This window comes from Chlorocebus sabaeus, chromosome 23 (assembly GCF_047675955.1).
Source record: "Chlorocebus sabaeus isolate Y175 chromosome 23, mChlSab1.0.hap1, whole genome shotgun sequence".
Classification (NCBI taxonomy): Eukaryota; Metazoa; Chordata; class Mammalia; order Primates; family Cercopithecidae; genus Chlorocebus; species Chlorocebus sabaeus.
Window position 1 is genome coordinate 24,655,648 of NC_132926.1, and position 12,697 is coordinate 24,668,344.

The 12,697-nt window shown below is 45.9% G+C and overlaps 1 protein-coding gene and 1 pseudogene across 2 annotated transcripts in view; one reads left to right on the forward strand and one right to left on the reverse strand.

The window, feature by feature from the left end:
- Positions 1–5,118: 5,118 nt before the first annotated feature.
- Positions 5,119–5,219, reverse strand: LOC119618473 (U6 spliceosomal RNA; annotated as a pseudogene).
- Positions 5,220–8,862: 3,643 nt separating this feature from the next.
- The window catches only part of ADAM19 (ADAM metallopeptidase domain 19), a 98,681-nt gene continuing 94,846 nt past the window's right edge, over positions 8,863–12,697 (forward strand). For both annotated transcript variants that reach the window (XM_008015145.3, XM_038005533.2), the window contains exon 1: positions 8,863–9,075. In XM_008015145.3, the coding sequence (XP_008013336.2) occupies positions 8,982–9,075 (94 nt within the window). In that variant the 5' untranslated portion in view covers positions 8,863–8,981. The remainder of the gene's footprint in view (positions 9,076–12,697) is intronic.

A 12,697-nucleotide genomic window follows, 5' to 3' on the forward strand; every position in this document is an offset into this window, starting at 1 on the left:
GAATGCAAAGAGATAGGAGGAAAGTTTTTGGTGTGGTCTTGATCTGCAAGTGGTTATTCCACTGTGTGTGCTTGTCAAAGCTCATGGAACCATAGATTTAAAAAACAGAGAATGTTAATGTATGTAAATTATACCTAAGTAAACAGAACTTTAAAGAGCAAGTTGCTGAGAAAATGGTTCACAAAGCAAAGTTATCACAGGTCCAACATTATTCCCATAACAGGGACACAACAAAGATGATTCTTCAATGAGGGGCTTGGAAGTTTGAGCAGAGCCAGGATGAGATAATTATTATTAATTGTTTAACATCTAATTTGTTTAATTAAACATTGATTGTGCCTCCCAAATGCTGGAGGGCTGAGTGAAGAACAAGGTCCAGCTCCTATTCACAAGGGGCTCACAATCTAGGGCGAGGGGATAGGAAAAAGACAATAATAGTATAACATGACCATTATCATTGATAATAATTAGAGAACAAGTATAAAATTAGACTCTTCACACATTATACAACAAAAAGCACAAGCTAGGCATTATAGATAACAGCCCACCTCTCAGTACTTATTAGCAGTAGAAGGAGGGTAATACTGACTAGCATTCATTGCCTGCCTGCTATGTGATAGGTGCTATTCTAAATACCCATTTAAGCCTCACAAAAACTGTCATTATCATTGTCCTTTATAGATGAGACAACAGCATCACAGAAAAATTTAGTGGCTCAAGTTCACACAGCTAAGAAGGGACAGAAAAGGGATTTAACCCCTGGCAGGATGACCACTTCCTAACCATAATATTAATAGTATACTCTAGCTAGAGATGACCAGTGACCTGTGTCACCTCAACTCCCACATTCTGGAACTGGTTGCTGTAACTTCGGCTCAGTTTTCCCATCGTCAGAGGAGAAGATCAGCCGTATATACAGAGGTCAAGTTTGCAAAACTCTGTTTAAGATACCAGGAAAAACTCTTTTTCCTTTTGTGTTCCTTTGTGTATTTAACATTTACCCGCCCTCCCATGACTAAAGTAATATAGTTATGTGCCATATAATGACATTTCAGTCAACAAGGGACCAGATGCCTGATCCCATGAGACTGAAACATTCCTGTCCCCTAGTGGCATCATAGCCTGTCATAGCACACTGCATTGTACTTTCTATGTTTAGACGCACAAGTACTTACAATTGTGTTACAGTTGCCTACAGTATTCAGTGCAGTAGGATGCTGTACAGGTTTGTCGCCCAGGAGCAATAGGCTATACCATATAGCCTGGTTGTATAATAGGCTATGCCATCTAGGTTTGTGTAAGTGCACTCTATGATGTTCCCATGACAAAATCGCCTAATCATGTGTCTCAGAATGCATCCCTGTCATTAAGCAATGCCTGACTGTACTTCATTATTGTAGAAAATGAAAGAGAGAGAAAGAACAAACAGGAAAACAAAACCAAACAAAAAAACCCTGTCATCCATAGTTTTACCGTGTAGAGGTAACTACTGTTAACATTTTGACACGCTTCCTTCAAGTCTTTTTAGAAATGTCTTTTATTTACATAGCTGAGATCATACTTAAATGTAATTTTGGACCCTGCTTTTTTTCACCTACCATCAGAGCAGAAACTCCCATCATTTTAAGTGGCTGCATAATAATCCATCTTATGGATATTCTATAATTTATGAACTGTTCTTTCACAGTTGAATATTTAGGTTGTTTCCAATATTTTCACTATTATAAATAACACCATTAGAGCATTCTAGTCCATAAATCTGTGTGTGCATTGCAGATTATTTTTTTAGGATAGTTTCCCAGAAATGTAATTACTAGGTTAAATGTCATGAATATTTCAAAGATTATGTAGCGACTTAATACTCTTTATAAATAACATATACGTTCTTTACAAATACATGGGAAGGCTTCTACAAGGTCAAAGTTGTATATATACCCGTTCCTGTGGATAAGTGGGGAGGAGGAGTAGGATGAGACTACACTGGGAACTCTGTGATTCCTTGGTTGTGCATGAAACACTGGACTTTTTGTCTTGTGAGCTACCTCCCAATTTTCAGGCCTACATACTGATTAAATATTGATCAGCTGAGTGCTAGCAAAGGGAAGGGAACTTCGAGTATGGGGTTTGTATGTCTTTTGCAAGGAGACCTGTCTACAGAGTCAGTCAGGCATGGCACTTCAGCATTTTCCACTTGTCACGGAACTTTCACTCCCATCATCGCAATTGCTCGTCACAGCTCCTGGGTGACATGCATTGGGGGCAGCCATTCCTATTCCCAAGTTATTCAGCAGAAACTCAGTCCCAGAAAGGAGAAGTGACTCACCCAAGGTCACAGAACTGGTTGGAGAGAAAACTGGAACTAGAATTGTAGTCTCATGGCTCTAGGGCTATAGCCATAATTATAGACTACATTTGTCTCTCCCAGCCCCCAAATTCATAAGTTGGAATCCTAACCCCCAATGTGACTGGATTTGGAGATAGGGCTTCTAAGGAGGTAATGAAGGTTAAATGAGGTCATGAGGGTGGGGCCCTACTCCGATAGGACTGATGTCCTTATAATAAGAGGAAGAGAGGCTGGGCGCCTGTAATCCCAGCACTTTGGGAGGCTGAGGCAGGTGAATGACTTGAGGTCAGGAGTTCGAGACCAACCTGGCCAACATGGTGAAATCCCATCTCTACTAAAAGTACAAAAAATTAGCTGGGCGTGGTGGTACACACCTGTAATCCCAGCTACTTGGGAGGCTGAGACAGGAGAATTGTTTAACCCGGGAGGTGGAGGTTGCAGTGAGCTGAGATTGTGCCACTGTACTCCAGCCTGGGTGGATAAAATAAAATAAAATAATAAGAGGAAGAGACCCATCCCCTCCACTCTCTCTCTGTCTCACTGGATGTGCAGAGAAGAGGCCATGTGAGGGCACAGTGAGGAGGTGACCATTCTACAGGCCAGGAACAGAGGCCTTGCCAGAAAGCAAGCCTGATGGGAGCTTGAGCTTGGACTCCTAGCCCCCAGAACTGTGAGAAAATAAATTTCTGGCCGGGCGTGGTCACTCTTGCCCATAATCCCAGCACTTTGGGAGGCTGAGGAGGGAGGATTTCTTGAGCCCAGGAGTTTGAGACCAGCCTCGTCTACATGGCAAAATCCCATCTCAACAAAAATATACAAAAATTAGCCAGGTGTGGTGGTGTGCACCTATAGTCCTAGCTACTCGGGAAGCAGAAGGATCGCTTGAGCCTGGGAGGTAGAGGTTGTAGTGAGTGAGGATTGCACCACTGCACTCCAGCCTGGGCAACAGAGACTCTTTCTCAAAAAAAAAAAAAAAAAAAAAAAAAAAAAGTCTGTTGTTTAAGCCACCAGTTTGTGGTATTTTGTTTTGGCAGCCTTAGCAGACGAATACAGGTTTTGATACTGAGAAGTCAGCTATGCTGTAACAAAATACCTAAAAATGCAGAAGTGAGTTTGGAACTGAGTAATGGGTAGAGGCTGGATGAGCTTTGAGGTGCATGCTAGAAAAAGCCAAGATTGCTTTGAAGGACTATTGATAGAAGTGTAGATGTAGTACACATATGTTTATTGCGGCACTATTCACAATAGCAAAGACTTGGAATCAACCCAAATGTCCATCAGTGACAGACTGGATTAAGAAAATGTGGTACATTTACACCATGGAATACTATGCAGCCATAAAAAAGGATGAGTTCGTGTCCTTTGTAGGGATATGGATGCAGCTGGAAACCATCATTCTCAGCAAACTATTGCAAGAACAAGAACAGAAAACCAAATACAGCATGTTCTCACTCATAGGTGGGAATTGAACAATGAGCTTGGACACAGGAAGGGGAACATCACACACCGGGGCCTATTGTGGAGAGGGGGTAGGGGGGAGGGATAGCATTAGGAGATATACCTAATGTAAATGACGAGTTAATGGATGCAGCACACCAACATGGCACATGTATACATATGTAACAAACCTGCACGTTGTGCACATGCACCCTAGAACTTAAAGTATAATAATAAAAAAAAAAGAAGTGTAGATGTTAAAGGTGATTCTGACCAGGGCTCAGGGAGACAGGAGGAGACCTGTAGAGAAAGCTTCTGTCATCTTGGAGAATGCGTACATCGTCAGGAACAGAATATTAGTAGAAACATGAATATTAAGAGCTATTCTGGTGAGGTCTATGATGGAGATGAGGAACATGTTATTGGAAACTGGAGGAAAGGTGATTCTTGTGTAGGGGCTAAGAGAAAACTTCCCCTTTGCCCTCTGAAGTTTCAGCAAAAAGTCAACTCACAAAAGGCAGATTAACTGGAGACAATGCATACACATGTATTAGCATGCATGGGAGAGAATCACAGAGTGACTGTCCAATATCCCATTGGGGTACGGATGTTTATACACCCTACTTCTTAGAGGAAAGGGAGATAGGGAAGGGTGGATGATTTTAGGGGGATAGTACATGATTTTTAGGGGAATTCAGTGGGCTTGAAGAACATACAATGGCCCAGGACAGAGTCTTTTGGCCCACAGACCTGACAATGGTTTGTGAGAAAAGTCTGTTCAGGTGTGTTGACAGACTTCAGTCTTCCTGCGATATGAATGCAGCTAATGAAAACACAGGGAAGGCGCCCGAGACAGTTGTTGTCTTCTTTGGCAGGTCCAGACTTTAGGCAGATAAGGGAACTTCAGAGAACAACTTCATCCTGTGCTTTGGGAGAGACAAAGGATTGAGAGACAGGAGAGTGTGGGAAAAGGTCAAAGAGACGTGAAGCCTTCTTTAGTTTAAGGTGTCAAAGTGCCATATCTTGGGATACTGGTTTCTGAACCCCAGTACTACTTATAACATGGCAAAGGGTTCAGCTGAATTGCTGTGATATTATGATATATATGTATATTGGTTTTCATCTATGTTTCCCGTCTCATAACTCCCATAGCCCTTGTTATAGTCTTTTGTTGTGATATTGGGGCACTTTAGGTCTCAGAAACAGGTGCCAGGAAACAGAATCTGACCTTCTTCTGCCCTTCCTTCACCTGCCTACAGCAGGACTATAATCTAATTGTGGGTCATAGACTCTTACTGCAGAGAGGAGCCTGCCCTATACTCTTTATTTTTTACATTTAAAATATAGAATGCGTCATGAATTTTCATGTTATCCTTGCACAGGAGCCAGGCTAATCTCTATATCTTTCCAATTTAATAGACGTAGTGCTGAAGCAAGCTGCCCTATACTCTTGAGGAAGGAATGTTGCACAGAGAGGTCAAGAAGAATCTGAAGACACAGGCCTTGCTGGGTTTATGTAAACAAGTGCTTCCCTGAGTTCTGTGAGCTGCTCCAGTAAATTAATTAAACCCAAAGAGGTGTCCTGGGAACCCCCATTGGAAGTCAGTCGGTCAGAAGTTCTGGAAGCCCAGACTTGTGACTGGTGTCTGAAGGGGGCCCAATCTTGGAAACTGAGCCCTCAACCTGTGGGATCTGATGCGATCTGTAGGTGGGTAGTGTCTGAATTGATTGCTGCTTGGTGCGTGGGGAAAGCCCTCACATCTTTGATCACAGAAGTCTTCTCTGTTGATTGTTGTTGTGTTGAGTGAGAGAAAAGGAAAAAGCACTCTGAGTTTGTGTTTTCTCCACCACCAATTGTGTTCTAGTGTTTTGTGGAAAGTAGAAATTGCAAGTGATGAACTTAAATATTTAGCTGCAGAGATTTCCAAAGTGTTGAAGATGAGGCCTGGTTTCTCCTTGGTACTTACGTAAAATGTGAGTGGACGGAGATAAATGGAAGGAATTGCTAAGCAAAAAGGAAACAGAACTTGAAGAATTGGAAAATTATCGGCCTATTCATATTGCAAAACATGAAAAAGGATTTTCTGGAGAGAACGCTAAGGGTGTGGATGGACAATAACCCATGGAGCTAATCAGCCATCTCATTAGAAGCTAGAAATAGAGATGGGTTTTACCAGCAAAGACATTGCCAGTTTAGACCAAAAGGAGTAAAGACAGGATGAAACAAAGGAAGGCTTTTAGAATTTTGTTCTATAGTACAGGATAACACAGCTTGCTTCATTCTTTAAGAAAAATGATTCACAGATCATCAGGGTTGCCACTCCCACCACAGCGGGCTGTTGGGGAGGCGGGGAGTGAAAGGGTGGAGTCTCCTTCTCTTAAGCAGGCCAGGCTGCCCCTGCCCAGTGCCTTGGGGTAGGGGACTGTGGCAAAGAGCTATGATGCTGGCCACTGCCTAGTGCTGTGGGGGTGACACTGCTGACCCAGTGGGCCTACAGGGCAGAACATCCAGCCAAAGAGGATTGTTGAAGAACTTTAAGATCTGATGGAATTTGCCTTGCTAGATTTTGCACTTTTGGGGACCTGTCACCTTGTTCTTTTCAGCATCTCTCTTTTGGAATCAGCACGTCTATCCTATGCCTGTCCCACCACATTGTATTTGGAAGCTGAGAGGAATTTTGCCTCAGGATGAATCAAACTTCAAGTCTTACCCAGATCTAATACAGATGAAATTTAGACACTTCAGACTTAGAATTAATGCTGGAATGAGTGAAGATGTTTGGGCTGCTGGGATGGGGTGAATGTATTCTGCATGTGAGAAGTGTAAAAGGAAAATAAATCTTAGGACCCCCAAATCACTAAGCCAAGGGAAAAGTTAAGCTGGGAACAATGTCAGGCAAACCTGCCTCCCATTTTATTCTTTTCTTTTTTTTTTTTTTTGAAATGGGGTCTCACTGTGTTGCCCAGGCTGGAGTGCAGTGGCATGATCTTGGCTCACTGCAACCTCTACTTCCCCGAGGTTTAAGCAATCTTCTGCCTCAGCCTCCTGAGTAGCTGGGATTACAGGTGTGCCACCACGCCCCGCTAATTTTTTTGTATTTTTAGTAGAGACAGGGTTTTGCCACATTGGTCAGACTGGTCTCTAATTCTTGATCTCAGGTGACCTGTCCGCCTTGGCCTCCCAAAGTGCTGGGATTAGAGGCATAAGCCACAGCGCCAGGACACCATTTTATTCTTAAATAAGATAGCTACAAAGATAAACAGCTCTATACCTTCCTCACAATTTTCACACAAGGAAATTCCTTGTGGACAAAGGACAGGCAAAGTCATCCCTCTGAGGCTCGCGGTAAACAAATGCATATCTGATTGCTTCTTCTGCCCTATTGTTTATGTAAAAATGCAGATTCACTGAGCTAAACTAAATTGTGTATTCAGCGGAAGGTTGATCAAGGACTCAAAAGAACGTAACCTCTTCTGTTTCTAATCTACTTATAACCTGGAAGCACCACCCCTTCTGTAGCTTGGAGTTTTCTCACCTTACCGGACCCGGAAGCAATGTACATCCTACACATATTGATTGATGTCTCATGTCTCCCCAAAATATATAAAAGGAAGCTGTACCCCGACCACCCTGGGCACGTGTTGGGACCTCCTGAGGCTGCGTCACCAGCACGTTCTTAACCCTGGCAAAATTAATCTTCTAAATTGACTGAGACCTATCTCACATATTTTGGGTTCACAGAAAGATACAAATTTTACAGCAGCTGGAGGAGACTAACGGAGTCCCAAACGACATTAATGGCCAGAACCACATCTTTTATTTCCCTCATGGGTGCCCATGAGTAGGGTTTGATAGACCTGCCTACCTATCACCTTCAGGAGTGCCTCACCCTCTCCGACACATAGCACTTCTCTAGTCAACCTGGGTTTGACTAAAGAGGCTCAGAAAAAGGGTGACGTTTGAGACTGGGTTTCTAGAATGAGGCTTTGCTAAAACTTGCTAAGGGATCTTAGGCAAGTCATTTCTCTCTCATTATCACTTTCCCCACCTGGAAAATAAGGTGTGTTGCATCAGGGTCTGGAGTTAGACGGAGGTGGGTTTGAATCCAGGCGCTGGCATTAGCTGTGTAACCTTGGACAAGTGGTTTAGCCTCTCAGGTTTGATTTCCTCATTTCTAAAACAGGGATAGTACTAGTACCCACCCCATGGGATTATTGGGCTAATGAAAAGAGATAATGTATGCAGAGTCCCTGGATAATAAAAGTTATCTTCTTCGATTAAATAAGTGAATATGTGTAAAGTGCTGAAGACAGTGTTTGACACTTAGCGTTTTATCAGTCTTAGCTATCATGATTTTCTTATTCTAGTACATAGAAAGTCCTCAATAAGTAACAGTAATTATTATTATTTTTGGTTTCATCTCCCTGCGTTTCCCTCCAAAACCCTAACTATCCCTAATTCTGGTTTTCTCCCCCAATGCAGCCCAAGGGTTTTCACGTCCCAGTGCGATTGTCTGGGCTGTTTCCTCCGCCTGATGTTCCATTTCTCCTCCCGATCTCAGATGTCTTCTCCTCTGGGATTCCTCTGGTCTTCACCACTCCCTCCTCCCAGGCAGAAGGAATGGCTCCTGGATTTGCGTCCTGCTAAAAAAAAAAAGTCCATAGAGCGCTTAGTTCTTTGTGCCTGGTGGTTGGGTTAACTCTTTCTGAGCCTGCCTGCGAGAGTGGCGGCCTCTGGGGCACGGCGCTGGGTGAGTCTCCTCTGAGTGTCACCCAAGGCGTCTGGCACAGTGCGGGACAGTAAACGGACCGCTGTGCGGAGAGGGGTCCAGTTTACCTCCTAGAAGCCCGAGTCCCCGACCCTCTACGGGCCGAATCCACCACGAATCCCTCCTCCTTGGGGGTTCGGATTCTCCCTTCCCCGCGGTCTCCCTCACCTGAGCCAGCCCTGCTCCCCCGAGTCTCGCCAGCTCCTCCCCTGCCGCTCCCTCCAGCCCCCTCCGGGCGGGAGCCTCCCCTCCTCCATCCCCTGGCGGAGCCCCGCGGGGCTGGGGGCGGAGCGTCTCGGCTGAGGGCTGGGAGCCGGGTGGGGAGGCGCGGGGCGAGCCGGGGGGTTCCAGACGCGCCTCCACCGCCGCCGGGCCGGAGGCAGGCATGGCTGAGGGCGTGTGAGCGCCGAGCGCTGAGGGCCGCCGCCACCATGCCAGGGGGCGCAGGCGCCGCCCGGCTCTGCTTGCTGGCGCTCACCCTGCAGCTCCTCCGGCCGCGGGCGGCGCGGGAGCCTGGATGGACAAGTAAGTGGCCAGGCGCTGGGGGATGGAGGCTGGGTGGCCCGGAGATCTGGGTGGCCCAGAGACCTGGGAGTCGCCCTGCGGGTCCGGAGCGCTGGGACCGCGACCCCTGCGCCTCCCGCAACTCTGCGGGGCCTGCGCCCCCGCCGCCTCCAGCCTGGGAGCCCGGGCTTTGTTCCCACGTTGTGCGCCCTGGGAGGTGGCGGAGGTCGGGGAAACCTGGCACAGCCAGAAAACAGCGGGTCCGTTCAGGGGCTTGCCTTCCCCTGTCGCCTTCTCCTTCCTCTGTTTTTCTGCTTTTGGCTTCTCTTTCCGCCGTTCTCGCGGCTTATCCTCCTCCGTTTTCTCACGGTCCCTCGTGTCCGCTCCGCCTCTCTGTCTTTCTCTCTACCGCCCGCTGCACTCGCCAGCGCCGAGCATCCCAAGCGCCCTGCCCATGTGGCCTGGGAGCGGCTTCCTGGGACCAGGCTCGGTGCCTGCCACACTGGTGGGGTAGGACATAAAATGCCCGCGGGAGACTGTGGTGGCTTTGGCTGGGGGCATACACTTCGGATCCCTGAGCAGGCAGGAGCCCTACCGAAGGCCAAGTCAAACGCACCCATTTCACAGATAGGGAAACCGAGGCCCACGAAAGGGAAAGGACTTGCTCATGGCCATGCTACGGGTTGAGGTCCGCGGTGGCACTGTAAACCAGGGCTCTCTTTCCACGCCAACCCGACGGCCGCCTTCTTTGGTCCTCAGTTTCCCCTTCTGTAAAGCGAAGGGGTCGGACTGGATGTTTCCAGCTTAGATGCTGGGTGATGTCCGTGTTTCTCACGACTAGTTTCCCAGACACCAACCCCCTCCCCGGCCCCATCCCTCGGGTGCTCTACGCAGATTTCGCGGAAGGAATGGTCCCGGGGGGCTGTGCCCGCGTTCTGTCATTATGACCGGAGAAGGCTTAGCCCTGGCTCCACCGCTGCAGACGGGCTGGACTGACTCCAGACTGCTGCCTGGGGGACCAAGAGTCAGCGTTTTCAAATAAAGCGAGCACCGGCGGGGCGGGAGTGGGCTAGCTGGACCCCCGAGACACCTCAAACCCAGAGGCTGAGAGCTCTTCCGACAGTTTGGAACTTCCAGGGGCTGAGGTCGGGCGGTCCTCCCAAAGAACTCAAAAGAACCGCCCTTTGAGCTATTGTACCGAAGGGGAAACTGAGGCACAGGAGGTTCGAGGGTAGCACCAGGCCTGTGTCAGTGCTTAGTTCAGGAGAAAAGCATGAAGAAAGACAAGGGAAGCAAGTTACTGCTCCTAGCACAGGCGCCTTCTCTGAGTTCTGAGTCCTTGGAGACCACTTGCTATAGAATATCTGGGAAATAACGAAAAGTGTAAAAGAAATAAAATGATCTGCAACCCCCAAATCCACAGTTGCTATTGATATTTTGTTTTTTTTCCCCTCCCCATTCTTTGTGTGTTCCTATGGATATATATTGATAAAATTGGAACCATACCATAAGTACAGTTTCCTGTCTTGCATTTTTCACTTCACACCATGAGCATTTTCCACATCATTAAATTCTCTGGAAAACATGATTTTAATGACTCTATACAAAGTTTTCAAAAGTTAAAAACACGACTCATACAAATGCGGCCAAGATTTATTCAACTCATTAATGAGGTAGCAAACAGGACAGTAAAGCTGATTCAGGGAGCATTAGAAAGGGGTGATACAAGCATTGGAGAAAGAATGTTGAAATCCTGTGACCCAGGACAGATGCAGAAATGGTGGATGCCCCATGAAGCAAAACCATAATTCTTGGTTTCCTTTCTTTTTTAATTTCCCTCTTTCGTTCCTTCTTTTCTTTTCTTTTCTTTTTTCTTTTCTTTTCGTCTCTATCTGTTGTCCAGGCTGGGGTGCAGTGGCAGGATCTGGGATCTCTGCAATCTCTGCCTCCTGGGTTCAAGCGATTCTCCTGCCTCAGCCTCAGCCTCCTGAGTAGCTGGGCTTACAGGCATGAGCCACCACACCCGGCTAGTTTTTGTATTTTTAGTAGAGATGGGGTTTGACCACGTTGGCCAGGCTAGTCTGGAATTCCTGACCTGAGGTGATCCACCCGCCTAGGCCTCCTAAAGTGCTAGGATTACAGGCGTGAGCCATTGTGCCTGGCCAGGTTATCTTTCTACTATGCTGAAATCACTTACATCTCTGTCAGACAGAAATCTATAGATATATATAGATTATATAACTTCACAGAGTATAGCCTTTAATCAGTGGTAAATAAAAAGTCAATGGTACATTCCCCTAGATAATGCAATGATCCATGGATGGGTCTGTTAAACAGTGCTCCGATATGACATTGAGAAGACATCTTGCTTGCTCTTTGCCTTATTTCCAAGTTTTGGAGACCTTTTCTTAACATGTACTGTGTTCCTCTTTTGTAGATTGCTTTCACTATTTTTTTACAATCACAGATATCATTTAATTCAATTAAATGTACCATTAAATATTATAGAATTCCTTTTCATTTAAAATAATCTAGGCTTATCAGAGCCACCAGGGCAAGGGCGATGCTTGTCTTTTTTTTTTTTTTTTTTTTTCTCTGAGATGGAGTCTCTCTCTGTCGCTCAGTCTGGAGTGCAATGGTGCAATCTTGGCCTCCCAGATTCAAGGGATTCTCGTGCCTCAGCCTCCTGAGTAGCTGGGATCACAGGCATGCACCACCACACCCAGCTAATTTTCATATTTTTAGTAGACACAGGGTTTCACCTTGTTGGCCAGGCTAGTCTCAAACTCCTGACCTCAGGTGATCCACCCACCTCGGACCTCCAAAGTGCTGAGATTACAGTTGTGAGCCACCATTCCTGCCATTCCTGCTGTATGCTTATCTTGTTCCTCCATGAATATTAAGCACCTCTTCATAGCATGGTACTTGGCACATAGTTAAGTACTCAGAAAATATTTGATAAATATATGAATGCATTGTTTCTAATATTTGCCTGTCTGATGAATTGGCATTGGTCCAATGAGATTATTTTTAAAATCCATATTGACTGCAAGTGCATTATATTGGTATTCTGAAGGGAATGTTAATAATTACTCACAATCACCACTCTAACAGAACAACTATGGCTGTCTTTTTATCACTCATATTCTGTATGATTGATGTAGTTAGTTTAGACAGAATAGATTTTGGAGTCCTCAGCCTCATTCCCAGGAGCACCACGGAGACCAGTCTGTTTAGGTGTTGGGAAATTACCATTTTATGAAGATGGTCTGCAGCCAGTATTCGAGTTCTGCAGCGCCCTGAACAAATCTCTCCTGTAGTTTACATTCTCTTTCTTGCAAAGCAGGACTCCTACTTCCTACTTCCCAGGGTTGCCCTAAGCGTGAAGGAGAACTGGTTTGGGAGAGAGATTTGGGAAGTAGAAAGTGGAATACAAATGCAAACTTGCCATTAGGAAGCTCCAATTAATGTAACGATGCTCTGCCAAGTAGGAGGTTGACATTGGATATTGACTCTCCACAATAAAGCTGTGAGATGGGCAGGTAGGATCATTGTCTTCAATTTACAGGCAAGAAAACTAAAGCTCCACGGGAGCAATATTCATGGGCTTGACCTCCAGAATATGCCCAGAATCCCACCACTT